This window comes from Labrus bergylta, chromosome 18 (assembly GCF_963930695.1).
Source record: "Labrus bergylta chromosome 18, fLabBer1.1, whole genome shotgun sequence".
Classification (NCBI taxonomy): domain Eukaryota; kingdom Metazoa; phylum Chordata; class Actinopteri; order Labriformes; family Labridae; genus Labrus; species Labrus bergylta.
The window spans coordinates 19,422,361-19,443,738 of NC_089212.1; the positions used below are offsets into that span (position 1 = coordinate 19,422,361).

Consider the following 21,378-nt stretch of genomic DNA (forward strand, 5'->3'; position numbering starts at 1 on the left):
ATGTCCGTACACATTAGAATATAGAGAACGGCTCATTACCATTCGAATGTGAACTTTCTCCCCCAGGTTGGAATGAATGATCGAATTTCAAATAACAAATGACAGCCCTGTTGTGCACACACAGATATAAATCCATTTAGAAATCATGTCAAAAAGCAGATAGAAGCTCCTTTATAGCTCCATGATCAGCCTGATATGTCACGTCATCAGTATCAGTCAATCTTAATCCAGATGGTGATTATATAGACGCCCTGGTTGTTTGATACTTTCTGTGTTCTCTTGTCTCACAGTGTTAAAAGTGTGGATCAAACACAGAGAGCATGCCTTCCACTTCGATAAGACAGAGGAAAACAAAGGAAGAAAAAAATCCATTAAAACTGTTTTGTGTTGCATATCAATTTATTTTCTCATTAGTCGACAGAGGGTGTTGTTGGTGGGCATCAGTTGTCTCAATTATATTTAGGGTGATGAAGGGACAAACAAATTCCATTCCTAATGGTTTATATCCTACCACATGGTTTTGTAAATTATTTTTTTTACATGACGGTGCTTAGTTGCTAACCATGGTGGATTCAGACTTAATTTGGGGTGGCCTGACTGGGGCACTGACTTAGGGGTGTGACTCTCTTCTTTGCAAGACGATCTGATATGAATTTCAATATCCAGGCAACGATTTGATTAATTATATATTCATACAACAATTCAATACCATTTCTTTCTATTTGATTTGTACAGCTCAATTTGATGCAATGCAAGTCGCTAATAGAATCCCATTTAATTTTTTAACTTTAAGAAATAAAGAGGGACGGACTGGGGCTGGCATTACAACATTTTGACTAGTTGTTTAGTCGAAATTAAAATTTCAGTTTATGGCCTGGGAACATCACTAATTGAAAGTACTAATGTAATCTAAAATGGGTTAAATTCAAAGCCAAAAAAAAAAACCTGCAAGAGGCCTGTTTCAAAAAAAGCTGATTTCCCGACAAGTCCCCACCACTGATGAGGCAAAAAAATAGCCAATTATAGTTTAGGATTTTGGGGTGTAGTGGCCAATCAGATTTCTGGGTCTGCCTCTGTTTCGGGTTGACAGCATGTCTCCTAGTAAAGCCAGCATTTAACAAAATCCATTTGAAAAACCCAACTTGAAGCTCAAAGCAAAGACACTTTAGATAAAAGTATCAAACATGGTTTCATCCTCTTTTTAAAGAATGGAAAACTCCAGTAGCTGAAGTAGGTCTTGAGTCATAGTTAATGCTTCTTTCCACAAAAAGTGACGAGTTTTACTTCAAACCAAGTGTTCATATTTAATATTTGAAGTCTGTGATCCTCAGACATCATCAGACACCAGGTGTCTTCCTAAGTAAAGCTCTTCAATTGGACTGAGTCCAAGAGACTCTACCAGAGTATTTCACTCTCTGGCTTTAAAAAACTCCTTGGTGTCCTGGTTTGTAAGTTTAGCATCATTGCCCCCAGTAAATTGTCCATAAAGCCAGAATTCAAACAGAATGGTGTTTATTTAATTCCAGATCCATTGGACTGGAGTGGAGCCACATGGGCGATATAGCTGCATCTCTACACATGTAACTGATGTAAACGATGTAACGGAGCGTGTTTGTGTGTGTACGTGAGGGCCGCAAGTGCACCGCTGTGCGTCTCCTCACAGACTGCTTTTCCCTCTGTGGGCAGGTGGCGTTGAAACCCATCCAGATGGGCTCTAAATCATTCCTGTTTTCTTGCCAACTCCCTACATAAATATCCCAGAAGTAACACAGAAGTTACCTTGGGGTCTACCATCCTTCAATCCGCTGTCGACGTCTCTCCCGCCTCTCAAATAACTCCATCTCTGACATCTTTTCTCTCTGTCACATTCACCCTGTCACCTCCTGCTCCCCCCTTTTTCGTTCTTTTGTCTCTCGCCTGCTTGCTCACTTCACTTTTCAGTCCTCTTCTCTGTGTTTTAATCTTTATTTTTTTGCGATTCTTAACTTACCTGAATGACTTATCTGACTGTCTAAGCTGCGGTATCATTCTGTGTCTCTTCTTCTTACTTACTTTTTATCCTTTGCTTTTGTCTCCCCCCTTTCTGGACACTTCCCCCACCTTCTCTTCTTCACCCCTGGGTTCTTTTGATAACCTGTCGCTTTGGCACTCGCTCAGCCGTGTCCCACAGCCATCTGTTTAATCTCACATCAGCACATGTCTCTCTCACCTGTCTAGCCTTCTGCCTGCCTCTCCCGTCTGCTTGTCTTTCACCTGTGACCTGTGGGAGTTTCTATAGGCCCTTATGTGTGTGTTGTCTCCAAGTCTGGCCTTATCACTGAAGACCACATGGCCTAGATTTTTGGGTTTTCTGGCTTATTCTCCAATCACCACAACACACACAGTCTTTTGTGTACACAACAACAACTGCTGCAGAGTCAACAGCATCAAAGAAAAGTGGAACTAACTTCGGAAGGATCCAGAAAGTTGCAGACAATATGTCAACATGTGTCTCTTCATCTTTGTGCATTTTGAATAATTTTGCATGAGAATAATCTGATCAGACAGAGAGTGAGTGTGTGTGTGTTTGAGAGAGAGAGAGTGTGTGCATTCACTTATCTGTACGAGTGTGCACATGCCGGTGTGTGAGGGTGTTTTTCAATCACAGATAGCTCGAAGTTATCACTCACTAATCCTCTAATGAACCGGCACAGTTTAGATAAAACCGCCTCCATCAAACTCCTCCACGGAAGAGAAAAGCATCAGGCCCGGGCCTCCTGTCATCCTCCCCTGCATTCCTTCAATACCCTCGTTCCCCTCCAGTCCTCCACCAACCCTTCTTCCATTCCCACAGCTCTCCGATCGATCCCTCCCTGTGTTGATCCCTTTTATAATTGTGATTGGTAACTTTCTAACTCTTTCCCTGTCCCTCCTTCTCGTCTTGTTTCGTTGGATTTACCCGTTTTTTTTTCTTTGCAGCATCCTTTCCTCGCCTGATTTCTTTGTTTCTTCAAGTTACCCTTTTTCTTAACTCTTTTCCTCAGCAGCTCCTTTCCCTCTTTCCCAATCTAAACTTTTCTTTCTTATTGGATGAACCTTTCCCTATAGTGACTGACTGGATCCTTCACATGCTCTGTGATCTCTGATGTCCTGAACGTGTTCCTTTTTATTTCTTTAACATCCTTCTTCACTTCATGTTTGCCACCTGGTTATTCCCTTTGTACTTGATCACTACTTCCACTTTTTCCTCATCTGATGTCTCCTTTCTTATTTGATTTCTCCTTCCCAAAAGTATCCCTCTGTATCCATCTTTTTCAAGCATAATTTCTCCGTCTTCCAGTCCATGCATTTACGTAAATACCTTTCTTACTTCCTATTTCCTCATCCAGATCTGATCAGAATCAGGTTTGTTGCCAAGTATATTTTCATGAATTGGCCTGGATGTATGGTTTCACAGCAATAAACATAAGTGGAAAAAAATAAGAATGTGCAAGGAGCAAGTACAACAGGTCGAGAATCCTCAATAGAGATTTGAAAGTCAAATTGTAGCATTGTGTTTAAAGAAAATGTGCAAATGATGAAGATAGTCCAATAGATGGGAGGAGACGTCAAGGGCAGAAACGTTTAGATGACTCTAACTGCAGCGTGTGAGGTAATCTTCTGAAACTGTTTATGTCCCGGGTGGAAGGGATCGGCCACAATCCAGCACGCCTCAAGGTCCTGGAGGATTCCAGTCCTGAAGGGGTGGCAAATCGTAGCAAATCATCTTCTTGGTGGAGCAATTGATACGCTTCTTTGCTACCATCCGAGTTCCTCATTTCTTACTTAATCCATCCATCCCTTGACTAATTCATTTGTTCTTTACGACCCCTCCTCTTGTCATTAAATACATTCATATTTTTTCCTGCCGTGGTTGAGCCGTCATTCCATGTTTTGTCAAATGATGTCCCGTTTTCCAATCGATACAGCCACTAGTTCACTTTAGTGTTCGACAGGGCTGCGCAATTTCATCGTTATAAATACAATTTTATAAACAAGCACAATGCTTCCTCACTCAGCGTCTGTACATTTTAACCATTGCATTGAGGCTTTGGGTATTATGGTCATGCTTTTCTTACCATATTGATGCAGTCAGATGAAGCTGAAACTAGCTATCAGCTACTAGATTTATTGGAGCCAATTTAGTAGTGGAAAATAAACTGCGTATTGCTTTGAAATGAGATTAAGGAGAAATATGTTGCAAATGGCATAGTGTGTGTAAAACATAAAAAAACAAGGGTTACGCATAAAATCCATGAGTTCAAGTTGATATCCACTCTTTCAATTTTGTTTTGTTATTCATCTAACATCGCTGTTGTCGCAATATTGGACATCACATATTTTTCTCATATCCTGCAGACTGATTGTACCATTTGATCTTTTCACCTGATTTCTTCATTGTTTCATTGATCATTCCTTCAATGCCAAATCAGATTATGCTTGTGTTTGTCTCCCTTTGATTCCTCATTGATATCTTTATTTCTAATTGTCCTACTTCATAAACCTACTTCACTGTTTTCCCAATTTCTCTATCTTGTTTTTCTTTCCTCCCCTGATCTCTCCTTCCTTTACTGCCTCACCCATTCCCTCCTTCACTTGTATCTTATTTCCTTAATCTATTCCTTGATTCTTTCTTCCTGGATCTTGACCACCCAATTCCTCTAATTCCATTGGTTTCTTCTTCCAACATGTTCTACTACTTGAACCTTCTTATCTGTCCAGATCTCTCCCTTCTGTTTTCTACTCCCTTAGTTCCCCCTTTCCTTCCTGACCCATCCTCCAATCATTCCATCCTATGATTTATAATCCTTTCTTTCTTTCTGCGTCCCTTACTCAACCATCGTGAAACTGATTTCCTTCCTCCCCTTCCGTGACACCTCAATCCCAACTACCAGAGCCCACCCATTTTTCATGATCTTGCTTCCCTCGTCCCCTTTTTGCCTCCTTCATCCCTCTTTTTTCAGCATTTCCTACCAACTGGTACCTTCTCGTTTCCTTCTATCTGAATTCACATCATTCTTTCCCCAACCTTTACTACCTCTGATTCTTTTCTTTATTTTCTTTATCTTTATCCTTCTATCAATATTTTTTCACACCCTCTGTTAACCTTTTTTTTCTCTTACCCTCTTTCTCTGTCTTTTTCTCTCCCATTCTATAAATTATATTTGCCATTCCCTCCTTAATACCTCATTCCCAACTTCCAGATTCCTTCTTTTTCCTCATCCCCTCCCTTGTTCCTCAATATCCTATTCCAATATTCCTCCTTTATCCATTCTTCCAAGTTATCCAACCAACTGGTTCCTTCTTCCTAAAGGGATCCCTAACTCCTTTATCCCGACATACCTTCCTCAATCCCTCCATTAACTCTTTATAATGACACCCCATCTCCCTCTTTCCCTGACACATGCAGACATTCCTTTGAATTCTGCCTCCATGCATGACTTGTCTGCCTCGTTTACTTATTTTCTTCAGCTCTGTGGAGAAATATAACGCGGGTTTGGAAACATTTGTTTCACCAGAGGGCTAAAACACAAACCAAACACTGGAATGCTAACTCAAACGCCACGCTGAGCAGCTCAAACAGCCCCACAGTCCTTTGCGGTTGATACGTCCTCCGCTCTGCTCCGTTTCTGCACTGCTCAATTAATCTGGCTCAGTCAAGACCGCACTGAACTGTCATCATAACACTAATAAAGAAAAAGCTTTGAGCTGTTTGCATTAAGAGGCCTGCTTGTCTCAAACTGTCAGTTTGCCTGCGGCTCTGGCTCGGCACAAGTTTTTGTCCCCTCTCTTTGCACTCGTTTATTCCTCTGTGGGTCCGGGCGCAAATCCCCTCATCTTCTGAGAGGGAAAAAAAACCAAAGGCAGCACGGCCCTCGTAAAGTCTCATTACGCTTAATAACCTTTAGTGAGCGCTGAGCAGACACTGCATATGTGTGCGGGGATGACATACATGCAGGTATAGATTTGCATGGACTTTGTGCATGTGCTTCTCTGCGTGTGTGTGTGTTTGAATGTGTGTGTCCTCTGAGAGTAGGGCTAGCTCCGAGCCACAATGCGTCTTATTCAGCAGGGTCCCTGGATTAAAATGTAATTTCATTCAAAGTCGCAAATTGGGTTTTTTACTGTACTAATCTTCATTTTACTAAGCAGAATGAGGTATGTCATTATATAAAAAAAGGACTTACTTAATGAAAGAATGCAGGACGGATAGATTGCAGAGGGGAAAAGTAGTTCCCCAGCAGGACAATAAAGGATATTTTAAATCATAAACAGTTTAAGCTTTATGAACTGTACACTACAGGACTGTACTGTAGGCAAGGGATAATAACATTAACATCAACATTTGGAGGGATTCGACTAATGCTGGGAGTCAGAAGGAAAACCAAACACAACAGTATGGTAACAAGTGCAAGAGGTTAAAGCAACAGGATCCAAGCAAATAAGCCTTTATACTTAGGATGTGCATACATAAGACCAAGGTCTCTCTTAAAAAACAAGGCAGGTAGAAAGTAGACCACATGCTCTTCTCTTCTTTGTAATGTAACTTTTAATGTGGCAATAATTGAGCTAACCAAAGTACAAAGAGAAAAGAAGAATAAGAGAATGTGAAATTAGTCTTACATCGTGCTTTACCGCAGACTTTCGGAGTGTATCTTAATAATGTTAGCTGCAGCTGGGGCTAAAGTGACAGTAAGTGAGCTGCAGGAGTATAGCTTCACTGTGAAGTGTGTCCAATAATGAATTCACACCCTACCAACCCCTCTCACCCAATCACACTCAGGAATCAGCAAAAACCATTTCCCTTCTGCTCTCCCTGCTAATACATTTCCGGGAATAGGAATCATGATCCGCAAAATAATTTCTGTGATATTATCACTGAATCTGGAATTGTTTGGTGAGGCCCAAGCTTTGAAAAAATGCTGGCTGCATTAAGAACGACTGCGATTGCGAAGATGTTCTTTTTTTTCAATTAAATCCGTTGGCAGCCAGGCATCAGAATTATTTTACTCTATGATGACAAATGCTGCTATTACCAACACACCCGGACACACTTCAATTCTAATACCCAGCTCATTCGATTTTTTGGGTTAATTAAGGTCATTTGGGGATTCCTTTACTAATACATCAAATAGTCCCAATTTCATTTTTTACCCTCATTCTGCAAAAAGCCGCTGATGAACAAATCACCTTCCCAAATGTCCATTATAGCCCTGATGGGAATTAGGGGCCCATTTCCTTTTCCGTCTCCCCCCTCCCTCTTGCCTCTGTCCCTTCTTCCTCCCCATCCTCCCTGCCATAGATGGACGGCAGAGATTTACAGTTAAGGGTCACACAGTGGTTCTAATTAGCTTAAGTAGGTTGGGAGGAATAAGCACTTCCTCGCTGAGACGCATCACAGAGTCCCACAGCTCAGTCTGACTAAGCAGAGCGAGGCGAACGCAGACGGGTGACTAACCGTCCTCATGTCTGTCTGCGTCATTTAGGGTCTCCCTGTCTGAGATTTTCCAAGAATCGCAACGCAGGAGCATTTTAACAATAGATACTAAGCAGAAGTTGAGTGATTTATTCATTTGGATCTCCATTAGTCGCTATCCAGGGTCCACTCACACATCAGAAAAAGATGGATGGTACCATAGTTGCCGCTAAAGTGCGGCCAAAATATTTAGAGCTCCCCCTACTGACTGGTTGCAGTAAGGGTCATAAGTCCTGCTTCCTCCATGTCTACAGATGGGACAGGGGTGAACTACAAAACCAAAATACATACCAAATACATTTTCCTTGAACATAGTTTCTAACCTCATGGTTGGTTCTTATCATGATGATTTATGTCCAAGAATTTACTTTTCTGAGAAGTTTAGTCTTAATTAGTTATTTCATGCTATAACAAGGGATTTAACGCCATGATTGACAGTTGTGTTTTCAAATGCTCCCATGGCATTCTGCATCGATTAGCACAGCAGTGGAGGAGCGGCGCGATGAAACATAAACACTAACAGAAACTTCACTGATTTTTCCATAACCTCGAGTATCTGCTTCTAACAGATATAAGAACGGGGTCTGCTGTGGACTGGGCAGACCAAAGGGATCTTTTTAATTGTATCAGTAATTTAAATGTGTTCAGTTCACCCCTAATTGCTCCCACTGCTTTTTCAGCGCAATTGAATGTATATGAATGGTATTAGTTAATACTGAAGGACACTTTAAATAGCAGCGTCAGTGTGTGAATGGGTAGGTGTGACATGCATTGTAAAAGTGCTTTTAAAAAGTCTGAAGATTGGAAAAGCGCTCTACAAGCTCAAGTCCATTTACCATTTTCTGCAGAGGGCAAAGACATCATCCATCTTTATAAACAGTACAGTCAATGGGTCAACACAAGGAAACATTACATCACAATTTGCAGCGGTTATTATGTAATTAAAGATGGAAGTCAGTCCAAGGTGATCATTTTGTGATGAAATGTACCTGCATTTTGAGAGCAATAACCCCTCAGCTGTGGTTTTAGGAGCAAGTCTGGAAAATATGTCATTATAACTTTGGGCTTTTTAAAAAAATGTAACCTTTATTTATCAAGGTTAGTCCCATTTAGATCAGAAGTCTCTTTTTCAAGAAAGACCTGACCAAGAACAGCAGCAACACACAGCAACAAAACCACTCAAAGTCTTACAGCACACATTTCAAATAAGAAAATCATCGGCTGAAATGTTTTCATACAGAAAGTATGGATTCAAGACTTCTCACCTAGGGTTTAAATATCACAGTGCCTTGCTCAATAGTTTAAACCTCTTGGATTTTCACAAATCAATGAACAAACAAAAGCAGTCCAAAAACCCTGAGGTCCAATGCCAATCTAGATACCAAGATACGATAATCCGTCATTTGCATAGGTAACGAAACAAAGAGCACCAGTAGATGCACTCATCAGATGCTGTGGTTTATAATGAATTCCCCAAACAAATTATTAGTTTTGGGTCAATTACTGTAAAGAAATATACAATATTCTGCTATTAGAAAGTGTTATGACTGACAAAGCTGGCTTATATCAGCCATTTTCCACAACTTCTATGGATATGTTTTATGCAACAGTATCAAAGGGCTTCTTGCCGTTGGCCAATACTCAAGTCTATGTATTGGAATTGACAAAAGAAGAAAAAAAAACGTGGTATTGGAACATCTCTACCTGAAGGCAGCTGGTGGCAACTGATTTACTATAAGTCACAGCATAGAAAGTTGTATTTGTATTACGTTCTACAGCTACATAATACTGCTGTCCTGCTTCAAAATAGTTGAACTTTATGTATTAGTCATAGTCCATCCATCCATTTCATACCATATTACAACTCTTATTTATGTGCACTTCTAGCATGAAAAGTTTTAGGAGGTTGAAATTGTGCGCAAGACACATTAGTATGAAGCTCACATCATGGCTCGGCATAGTTAATCCAGTTTTGTCTTCAAGTCAAACACAAAATATGAAATTGTAGCTGACGGTTAAGGGACATTATTGCACTGACAAGTCGAATTATTTCCTGAGAAAATTGTTTTTTTTTCCTTCTCATGTCATTTGACCTTGAGGAAGTCTTTTTACCCTCTTACGAAAGCTCAATCAGAACCCTATCTGCTATATGTGTTTTTCTAAATTGGTGTCAAATTGTCTTGACAGTATGAAGGAAGCATAGCAAGTGTGTCCTCCTGCACACACACTAGTCCCTTTTACTGTGGATGTGTGTGTGTGTGTGTGTCTATCTGATGTCCAGGGAGGGAATCTGCTCACAAGAAGAAGAAAAAACCACGGGCTTTATTCCCAACCCCCTGCGGAAAAGAATTCTCCCCAATTTCAAAAACTCTTGAGAGACGACTGGCCTTCCAAAAACAAAAAAGCCCTCCTTTTTTTTTGGATCAATCTGTGACGGATTTGGCATTTTTTTTGGCAGACACATTTGTTTTGTTTCTGCATTTCTCCAGCCTTCCTTCCTTCTTCTTCTCCTCCTCCTCTCAGGAGCACTCCTCCTCCTCCTCTGATGCTCGCATGTAAACAGAATTTTTAATTAGAATCATATCTTCCGTTTGTGTAATTTGCTATCAGCGGAGAAGCCGGTGTACGATTCCCATGTTTGCACAGGGCAACAATTTGCCTCCCTGTTGACCCGGCCCACTCGTCTCTCGCCCTCTCTGTGTGTGTTGGAGAACCTGCCCCGCCTCCTGCCTGCATCCTTTCATTTCAGTTCCATTGTCAGGAGGTGCTGAATAGAGCTGAAGAGAATGCCCATGTGCAAGACAGTTACACTGTTTAGAGCTGCAGCAAAGAACTTTCATCAGTTTTATGAAGCAATTAGACTTTTATTTTATGATAAATTGATCGTTTGCTTCTTGTGCAAAATGTCAGAAAATAGTGAAAAATAACTCACAGAGGGGAAATAAATATATTTGCAATGATTAAAGGAGGAGAAACACATCGATATGACCACAAATTTTAGGAGATGGGATCGATAATTGTATTAACGACTCACTTGTTGCAATAACTTACTGTTTGCCTTATGTAAGCCTCTTATTTACATCATTTTTCACTCATTTCTTCGTCTGTCTGGTTTTTTTTGCTCTCATGACTCCTCCGCAAGCTCGCACTGAACTTAGCACTTTCAAATCTTGAACCATGGATTTCTGCAGGTTAATTCTGCGTATCTTTTCCTCACCGTGTATATACGTCTTTTAACTTTTACCGCTCATAGCAGCTCCCCTGTTTTGTTTTTTTCTTCTTCCTCCGCTGCCTACAGAACAAGCAGATGTTGCAGCTGCCAGGTACCTTGAACACAACACCTTCTGGGAACCGAGAGCCCGACACTGAGAGGGAGGCGAAAAAAGCTCTCATACATTTCATATACAGCTGAATTATTTTTGTTTATCAGACAAACAGGCATGTGTTTAAATACAACATGCTGTTTGACATTATTTCTATAAATGCTGAAAAGCTGCTTGATAAAGAGAAAGAGACAGAGATACATGGCTGTTTCTTTGCCTGCTTGGCACACTTCTGTAGCACTGAGAGGCCTCCCACAGCTAAAAAAAAAAAAAAAAAAACACACTCCTCCTTCCCGGCTCACCCTTTCCTCTCTTTCCCCCCCCCATCTCTCCCTTCCTCTCCTTCTGCTTATCTCCTCGCACTGCCGACACATTCGTCAAGTGGTGTGACTTCTCATTCATGCAATCCTTATTGAAATCGAAGAAGCAATCCATTGTTGACAAAGAGACGCGACGGAACAAAGATTTCAGACTTAAACTATAGATCACTCCACCCTCTCTGTCTCTGTCTCTCCTCCCTGTCCCTATAACGCTGCCCCTTAGTTCAGACTGTGTGTATGTTTGTGTGTGTTTGTCAGATGGACATGTGTGAAAGTCCCCTTTATGTGCACTTTCTATGTGTGTAAGAGTGTGTGTAGCAGAGATGCAGTCGGCTGCTAAGTTGGATAGAGGCGGTTATGACTGGAGCTGGATTGACTGGCAAGCAGCTCGACTGCTTGACTGCTGCTGGGAATACTAACATGGCACACACACACACACACACACACACACACACACACACACACATCTATTTCCTTCACCTACAAACTCATAGACGGACAAAAAATGTACATTTAAACCCACAAAAAGCCCCTAACCTCTCTGTAACATCCATCTATCAGTGTCTCAACACTTTGAATGATTCACACTGAAAGGTGTCAAAGCACAGACTTCTTCAATCAAAGATGCACCCATTCAGACACACACTCTATCATACACACTCTTTTAACACACACACACACACACACACACACACACACACATACACACAGCAGGAGGAACTTACAGACAGAAGAAAAGAAGATTTTCACTCTAAACCTCTGTAACTGGAGGGCTGGAGGGTTCAGTCCAATACCGAGGCAGGGCTACACATTAAACATGCATGTGAAGGGGCCTATATAGGTTCAGCAGAAGAAGCTCAGCTGCAGATCAATGTGAACACCAGACTTCACTGGAGGAGGACAGTTAGAGTGCAATTTAAAAATCAGAGACACTTAAGAGTCTTCTGCGAGACCAATTATCCTTTCTTTTTCTTTTTATGTTCCAAATGTCCTTATTTGAGCCTTTTCTAAAGAAAAAAGAGTGAAGAGTAATTGCTCAAATTACCCTGGCTAAATGTACCTGTGCTTACCGGGGTTCCTTTGCCTTTAGCTAGACTTAAATTCTGCCAGCTGAGAAGAGTTTTTGTAGCAGCTCAAACACCAAAATCCTCGCCACAGGCCAAAGGGTCAGCCAGCGGTTCATCTGCAAGAGTCAACTCTGTGATAAAGGCCCAAATGAGAAAATGTTGCACCACAGGCTGCTGCTCATTGAAGTGCAAAGTGTGCAAAGCCCCCCCCCAAAAAAAACAATCAAACACAGCCTTCAGTGTTTCATGATTTTTGTGTTTCTTCCAAGAATGTGCTGCTACAGGTGCACGGAGAAGACACACAGAATCCTCACATACCTTAGTCACCAGAGGCTCTGTGTCCTCCAGGATGGAGATGAAAGGGATTTCCAGAAAAGACGAGATGAACTCCACTTGGATCAGCTCCTCCCTGGAGCGCGGGAAGGCGAGCACCGCGGACACCCCTCTGACCACCAGGTCCTGGCAGGCGCTCCGGGACAACGACTCGGGGTCTCCTCCCGAGGGCGACCGAGCCACCATCTCCAGGCTCAGGTTGAAGGGCAGCAGAGGGGGTGTCTGGGAGGAGGAGGTGGTGGTTGAGGAGTCCGCTCCTCCGCTCTGGTGCCGGAGGCTAGCCAGGGCGCGGTTGAGCGCGTTTTGTATCCGTGCCGGCTGTCGGGTCGGCAAGAGTGCGCCGAGACGCACGGTGTGTCCGATCCGGGCGAGGATGTGGCAGTGCTGCGGGTGCGGGAAGCAGGACTCCGGGGAGGAGGAGAAGACGGCAAAAAGAAGAAGCAGCAGGATCGATCTGGCAGAGAGGAAGAGGAGATGAGGTCTCCCCGGGGCGAGGCAGTAGGTCCAGAGTCCGGGGAGAGACACCATGCTGCAGCTCCGACACACAACAGAGGAGGACTGGGCTCTGCTCGGCGGGAGATGGCATAGCTCCCTCTTTTCTCCCGGCTCCACCGCTTTTCCTCGGACTTGATGGTTCTTCTTCTTTTTTTTTTTTCTTGCCCTGTTCTTCTTTCGCTGTCGACGGTGATTTTGTCGGCGTTTTGACGTCTTGCCTTTCACCTCTTCAAAGTTTCTATGTCAACAGTGAAAGACGCGCTGGTGGAGGCAGAGGAGAGATGAGCGCGCACAGCTTAGAGCGGTCGCCCCGCTTCTGTCAGTCTCTGCTGGAGGAAGGCACACACCAGCTGTGAAGTGTGAGTGTGAGGGAGTGTGTGTGTGTGTGTGTGTGTGTGTGTGTGTGTGTGTGTGTGTGAGAGAGTGAGTGAGTGTGAGTGTGTGTGTGTCTCGGCGCGTGTGTGTGGGTCCATGCGCCTGCCGGCCAATAATCTAACCTCTCACGGAGCCTGCCTCTTGTTGAATCTTAATGAAAATTCGTCGGTAACATTTCCTTCCGCTTCATCTGGTCCCAGACAGAATTTGCACTTCATGTTTTCATTCAGAATTTTAAAAAAAAACGGCAAGATATCAAACATGTTTCTTTCTAATTATTTTACAAATCTTACTCAAAGGCATTCAACCACAAGAAGAAATGACTTCCATTTGTTCATCTGCCTTTTAGTTGAGGAAAACCTCACTTACCTCAACATTTTCACTTTAAACATCTCAGAAATCTGTCCCCAAACACTCACATCCTCACATTAGGACCATAAGAAGCATTAAAGAGCTTTAACTTCCCAAAAGATTGATTCCTATTAAAAAAAAGAGGGAGAAAATTGGATGCTTTTTCAAGATTAAACCCTGTTATTAATGGTGGCCATTTGTTTTGTGAGGTAATAGGGGAACTTTTTAAGCACCTCTGCAGCTCTGCTGCATGTCCCCGCCAGGTTGGCCAACACAAAGCTAATAGCTTGCTGAAATCTCAATTTCCCCCCCCCCAAGATTTATTCCCCACTTCCTCCCTGCCGTCCAAGTCGAACATTATCCGTTGTGTAACCACATCTTTTTCAGCACCACGGACAGCGCCAGTGCCATAAAAGAGATCTACTGTGCATGCTAATTTGGCTTCATGCGAGGGACAGCACTCAGTCTGGCCTTCATTCATTCTGCACTCAGTTTTCTCTGCCTTCTCTGATCTAATTTGCCATCGATAGAGCAGAACATCCAGTAAATCATTCTTTTCAGCCCAAGTGAAATCCTGTTCTCAGGGTCCCCACACTCTCTTTTGCTGATAATTCCTTGTTTGTCAGACATTTGTGAAGCTTCAAACGTCTATCTTCCCTCTGTTTTTCCCTCTGTGCGTTTCGTTTTCTTTTTCTTCTGGCACTCTGCGGCTTTGGCGTGGGGTGATGCTCGAGGGCCATTTCAGCGTGCGGTCTGACATGAAAAGGTTGCTTTGACGTACAGATAGATGTTTCACTGCCACTCACACACACACGCGCACACCGGCATCAACAAGTCATTTCACAGCCTGCTGGGTGACCCGGTGTGATACCAGTGCAGTTTACTGACAAATCTGATACCATGGGGCAAAAAAAAAAAGTGTTTTCTTACCCGGCCTCCTTTTCCTCTCCTCATGCTCCACTTGCTCCAATAGAGAAAAGATGAAAACCAACACTGTGGGCTTTGTTCTACTGCAGAAACCAGCAGCATTAAAGTTGCATGGATCTTCACACACACTCTCCCTCTGGTACCTGTTGAAACTGGGCACTACTTCCCAAACGTATCGCTTTATGTTTAGGATACAGAATAAGATGATTATTGGGTCAAGTCAAGTTGGTTCATTACAATCAATGTGTAGGTATTCACCAGACAGATGGTGTATTACTCTACCAGAAACATGTCAATATTGTACACAAACATCTTAAAAACTCTCATCATTTCACCTTAGAAATCTATCGTTCTCTTTTTTTCCCCATCCACAGTTTTGATTTATTCCACCATGCATGTTTGGATTGCTGTGTTTTGTTATTTTAGTTTGGGCTGGAGAAAACCAGTAGAAAAACCCTCCCTAAACACATCAGTGAGAACATCTATACAGCCAGATGTGTCTGCATCCAAGTCATTTAACATCCTCTTAAAAGCATCGAATGAGACCGGCTCGTTAAGTTTCAGCTCTTTTTGTAATTTGTTCCAAGTAAAGGAAGCCGCAGTAAGAAAAGGTCCTGAGATAGAAGATGTTTTAGTCCCTGTACTCTTGATACAGGTATGAAGGAAGTAGACCTAAGATAGACTTGTAGATAAGCGTATGCCCATGTTTACTGTAAGTCTGTGTACTGTGTGGTGGAAGAAGTCCATCCAACACACAACAAACACATTTTAGGGAAAGTGGAGCAGCAGCAAATTCTTCATATCATATTTAAACACTACACAGTGTAAAGAAATACAAATAGTCAGAAGTTAACATTGGTAAGGATGCCATCATCATGAAACTAAGCTTTTGCCGAACATCATCCTGGAAGCTAATGTGTTACCAACATGCTAAGCTGCAATTTACATGGTACTTGTTTCTGTTTTTGGAATTCCCCCAGCAGATTTTACAGTAACATAATCCACTGTAAGGGTTACAGTCATTTTTAAAATACAGGCACATGGTATAACAGCACTTTGGTAATCCGGTAAGGAGATTACTAGACAGAAACAATTCATTAGATTGGAGAAAAAAAGTAAATTGATCATCGTGTGGTAGATTTAAAAATGTGATAAAGCCGTCCTGCAGCCATTTGAATCCTCAGACATGCCAAGTCAACAAATTAACTGCAACAAAGTCCAACAGTTGGGTCGCCCTCAAGTCAACTTTTTCTGGATCAGGAAATGTCTACTGGAACACAGAGGGAAGACTACAGCTAACAGCCAACCAGCTCAAACATTCTGTGCATGCCGCAGAGGACATAACTCTCCACACAAGCAGGTGGCGTTGCCTGAATTTATCATTCAGAAAGGGAAACTAGAAGACCTTGAACTGCTTATATACAAACTGTTCATATGATACAGGAGCTGTTACCAGTTTTACATTGCTTACCTTTCAGATGGCTAAGTGATACTGAAAATAGAGAATATGGTTGATAAAATGCACTGAATCCAAAGCACTGTGATGGTCAGCAGTTGGCGTTTTGCTCGCAGGAGAGGAAAAGAATCTGTGTCAGCAATCTTTCCTCATTTCTAATCATTTGTTCCTTTGTGCAGTCATAGAGTCAAACAGACTGATTTCTCTCTCTGTCACATTTTCGCTCTGATTTAATTTGCTCAGAGAGACAAAAGCTGTGAACAGAGCACCACAAGTGTCAAAGGTGCTAGACGACCCAAAAACACTATACGACCCCATCCCAGAGATTCATCGCGATCCTAAGACCTTTTTTTTCCCCTCTAACGTATGACGCATTTTCACAGCTAGAATAAATATGTATCATGATCTATTATTTATTATCATGAGTCATATTTCCACTAAAAGAAGTGTGGCAAGCTTGTTTGCTTTGAGTAAATCCTTAATACTGATCCTTAAATCGTCTCAAAAATATAAGGAAAGAAAAAACACACAATTTATTTAAACCTGTTTTTAAAGATCTATGATGCTGATCCATATTTAAATACATACATATAATGTTTCGTATTGGGTGTCTATACTAAACCGTGGCAAAGTGTTTTTAAGCATAAGATACACAGTTGTTGATGTAATCCCCTGATGTAGTTTCCTGCTGCTCTGAATGAGACGTTACAAGAACTTTGCGAGACTTGGCCAGAAACTGACGCCAGTTGCAGGACATGAGGGTTTTAACTGACGCCAGAATACAATAAATTAGGGTTTTTTTGAGCAACAAATCTCACAAAGCTACTCAATAGATGTCTCAAACTGACGTAATTCATGGTGAAAGTGAGTATAATAGATCTCCTTTAAGTATCAAATTTGTGACAAAAGTTATTTTGTTTTGTTTGAGTTTGAACCCCTGAACATCGTGAAAGTATAGACCATTAGATTAACTCTGTCTCTTAAAATCTGTTTATTTTCCTTGGTGTTAATGAGAAATCAATAAAAACAACGCTCCTGATGAGACAGAATTAATTATGTAAATTAGAAAATCTGTAGATGTCTTGGGCAACAGTACTCCCAGGGGCTCGATGCTGCTTTACAGATTTTATATTTGTGTTTTGTATAATGATACAGTGCTTCTAGTACTGTATCACTGTGAGTGAAGGGATATCTTCACTCACTGCCTCCAGTGAAATGTATTTTGAAGTTATTAATTCAAACGTGACATATAATAAGGTTTACAGCCGAACGATCGCTCTGCTAATCTCATCCAGCATGAGGGTGAAACTGGGAAATAAAGAATATGCATTGTTAAGTATAGACACATCTAGGGAGGCTGGTAAGTGGCTGCATGACGAACTGAACCGTTGGGAGTTCGCCCTGGGAATAAAAAAAAAAAATCTGCAGTAAGCAGAAACAGAACAGAAGAAAAGGTACATCCGGATGTAATTTTATTTTTGGGCAAGGTGACTTGTTCTCACTTGTTGCCTTCTTCTCCTGCATGGATATGGGGAGCCTGTGCTCAAGAATAAAATGATTGTAAAATTACATTTCAGGAGCACGATATATTCCAGGAGGACGATGTTTATTAAGGCTCTCAAGTGTGTTTGCAAACTCCCCTTGGCACCCAATCACTGCACAGAGAGAAAAGGATGCTTGGGACACGTCCTTAGTTTGTCCCCACAGGTTGGTGTTCAGGTGTCCCAGAAGCACACTTTATCTGTTTTTCTGTTGCCTATAAAAGGCTTCGCCCCCCGCGGGTGCATTTGTGTTGATTATGTACATTGTGAGGGATTAATATGGGAAACAGGATTAAGAAGACATCAGAAACCCAATTAAAGTAGCCCTTCATCTCTGCTGGCGGGGTGTGTGTGTCTGTCTTTCACAGTGGGAGATCCCTCCTCCTGTCCACTCATCAGCCTCTGCCCTCTGTTTCTATTTTTATACAAAGGCGGAGAAGTGGAGGGTAAACGCTCAGCTCAGTGTTTGATTAGGATATCATTTGATTAGGTGGTTTTTCTATGATTACAAAACAATCGATACAAGTACAGTATCAACCCTGACTCTGACAGGGCATGGGGGGTTGCAAAATTTGGGGGATTGGTCTTTGCACCTCTTCCTATTTGTACTAATTTTCTGTATAATTATCATCAAGGCTCACGCCATATTTAGAATACAACAGAACAATTTGATCAGAAAAAAAATAACATTTTCTCCACCTCTTTCTCCACCTGCCAAATACTGTAACTATACATATATATGTGGACGAGGCATCTGGTTCCCAAAGTGAAGAAAAATCACAAGCGCCTTAAATCTGCATTCTTTCTATGGACCAGCAGGGGGCGACTACTCTAGTTGTAAATTATGTCTAATTGTATCAAACAAGATAAAAAAAAGATTCAAAATTTTCAGTAAATAAATAAATTTAACACACATTTGTCTATGACTTTTGGTGTCACTTGCTAGTTTTAGTCTTCTTCAATAAAACAGGGAGATTTCTTGGGGTGGGAGGGGGGGGGGGGGGGTTAATTGTCACATTTATATATGACATTTACACTGCAGGGTATGCCTTGAGTGTGGTTACCAGGCAAACTGTCAACAAGGATAGAGCTGTAACACAAAGTTTCCATGAAAATGTCAAGAATTATGTTCATGGGAAAAAACTAAAATGTCAAACTTTAGGCTTCCAAAGACGGTCACACACAAAGTCATGCCATCACTGTGCTCTGTCCTCTTCTTCAAATCAGGATGGTATTATGGGCCCATTAAGTGTAAAATATATGATAAAGTAGGGTATGATTTAGTGCTTGACTTTTCTTTGATTGACAAGTCGCTATGCATATCCAAGAAGTCTTCCATAATACGTCTCACTTCTGGGTTGCAAAAAGACATAATGGCGACGGCTTAAACCTGACAAATCAGGCGCGTTCACAAACCAAAATATTCTCCTTTGATCGGTCTCCCCTTCGTCTCGATCATCTCCTCGGCTCCACCCATTCTGCCCCGCATTAACTTCCCTCCTTTTATTTCCTCTGATCTCTTCCCCCTCTCCCCGGCTCTGCGTTTTTTTTTGTGTGTGTGTGTGTCTCTTTGAGGTAGACAGCAAATTTGCTATTTGCCCCCAAACATGGAACCCACACCATTAAACCACATCAATGAGTCATTCCCACTGAACCAAAACTGTAATTACACTGGTAAAAAAGACTGCTGGAGAACACTGCGCTTTAGCTGAGGGGTGAGCCAACAACAACTGCCAATTTGAGTAAGGGCGAGTGCGCTTCTGCGAGGGGGAACAGTCTGTCTTTGCATGTGTGCGTCTCATTGTGTGTGTGTGTTTGTGTGGATGTAATCCTAAATAATCTGGCAGTACAACCTGTGAGGTAGAACAGAGGCTGTTGAAATGCCAGCGAGCTGTGAGTTAGTATTCCTGGCAGAGTGCTAAAGGCACTAATATCACCTTTTAGCACAATGCTTGCTAACAAGGAGAAAGACAGAGGAAGAGGAAGAAAGGAAAGAATGAAGAGAGACAAATAATCAAGTGCAGCAGAGCTGGGAAGGCTCTGAAAGGTAAACAAGTGATGAGAAGTAGGAATGTTGAGGGAAGATTTGGCGCTGGCGTGCGCTTCGTCTTTAGAGTTGAAGCAAATTAATGACATGACTTCATTCCTCTCAGTTCCTTTCACCCTCTGCTACCCCTGATGTACAAAGACACTGGTCTATGGAGGGAGACTTATCTGGGAGCAGCAGCACCCTGCATGTGTGAGTGTGTGTGTCTGTGTGTGTGCCAGAATGTGTGTGTCTCTGTGTTTCAAGTGGGTTTTGTGTGAACTGTGTGTCTATGAGTGTACAGTGTGTGCTTTTGAATGTTAGCATTATCTACATGTGTGTGGCTCACATTGTGAGGCCTTTCATGTGTGGATGTGTTCCATTCGGGGGCTAGTGTTTCCTTAGTTTCATTTCACAGTCACAGCTCATGTAGCACTTAGCTGGTACAAATACTGAAACGTCAAAGGACACACTCACACTTAACATGGTTTCATAATTATTTTCCAGTTCTTTATGCGAGTGCGGTTGAAGAAATTGTGGATTCATTTTGTTCTCATTGTGTTCACGTATGGCAATCCCAACTGTCTGTCTGATTGGGTTCACTTCCAACACTTTGTTAAAATCTGAAATCTCTCCACAACTAAGGGATGGGTTGTCTTGATATTTTTGCTCAAACACTCATTGTTCCCAGAGGATGACGCCTGTTACTCTATTGATCCTTTGACTTTCCTTTACCGCCAGCAACACATTTTTGGTTTTCAATAAAATATCTCAACTTGTGCACAAGGGTTCCACCAACAATCATGATCATGGTTGGTGGAACATTTGTGTCTGTGGTTCAATGGTAGAGTCGTCGTCTGTCAACTGGAAGGTCAGGAGTTCGCTCCCCAGCTCCTTCAGCCACATGTTACATGTGTCCTTGGGCAGGACACTTAACCCCAAGTTGCTCCTGCTGCTTCGTCAGCGGCATACAGACGTGTATAAATGAGATTAGTTAATACGGATGGACACTTCACATAGCAGCCATCAGCGTGTGAATGGGTAGGTGTGACCTGCGGTGTAAAAGCCCTTTGAGTAGTCTATACAAGCTCAAATCCATTTATCATTTACCATATGCCATGGTTCACATGATGTATCTTTGTGATTTGCTACCGTTTGATCCAAAGCCACCATAAGAGGTGCATATCTGATGTTGAATGAGCTGGTCCTCACAGTCCTTACAGGGATGTTTGTCACCACATGAAACCGTGCAAACACAATCTCTCCCCCCTGTGACCGTGATGATGCATCAATTGGTATTTGCAATTTCATTTTAAGCAGGACACGACATCAGATTCAGAAAACCAGTTTAGAGGGACTTTGGTATTTATTTATGTCGCTCAAAATGTCATACTTGCCGACAGCGTTTCAGATATTAGTGCCCTCAAAAGACCCCTTCATTCTTTCATTGTTGCTGATGCTTTATCTCACTTTTTGTGATTCTTGGAAATCTAAAAATGACACAGATAAAGAAGAGCACCAGGTGGCTCAGTGTTTGTGACATATTTCGAGTAAATGCATCGTCCACGGTTCAATTGAGTCTGCTGTTTTTATTCCACTGGTACTGTAAGACAGTTTTGCCCCACAAGACCTAACAAAGAAATGCTCTTAGGTTTGTGAATTATTTCTC

General features: G+C 42.0%; 1 protein-coding gene across 1 annotated transcript in view; it reads right to left on the bottom strand.

The window, feature by feature from the left end:
• Window positions 1–13,653, bottom strand: part of grin3ba (glutamate receptor, ionotropic, N-methyl-D-aspartate 3Ba) — an 84,259-nt gene extending 70,606 nt beyond the window's left edge. The window contains exon 1 of the mRNA XM_020627030.3: window positions 12,524–13,653. Within this exon, the coding sequence (XP_020482686.1) occupies window positions 12,524–13,066 (543 nt within the window). The 5' untranslated portion in view covers window positions 13,067–13,653. The remainder of the gene's footprint in view (window positions 1–12,523) is intronic.
• Window positions 13,654–21,378: the final 7,725 nt, after the last annotated feature.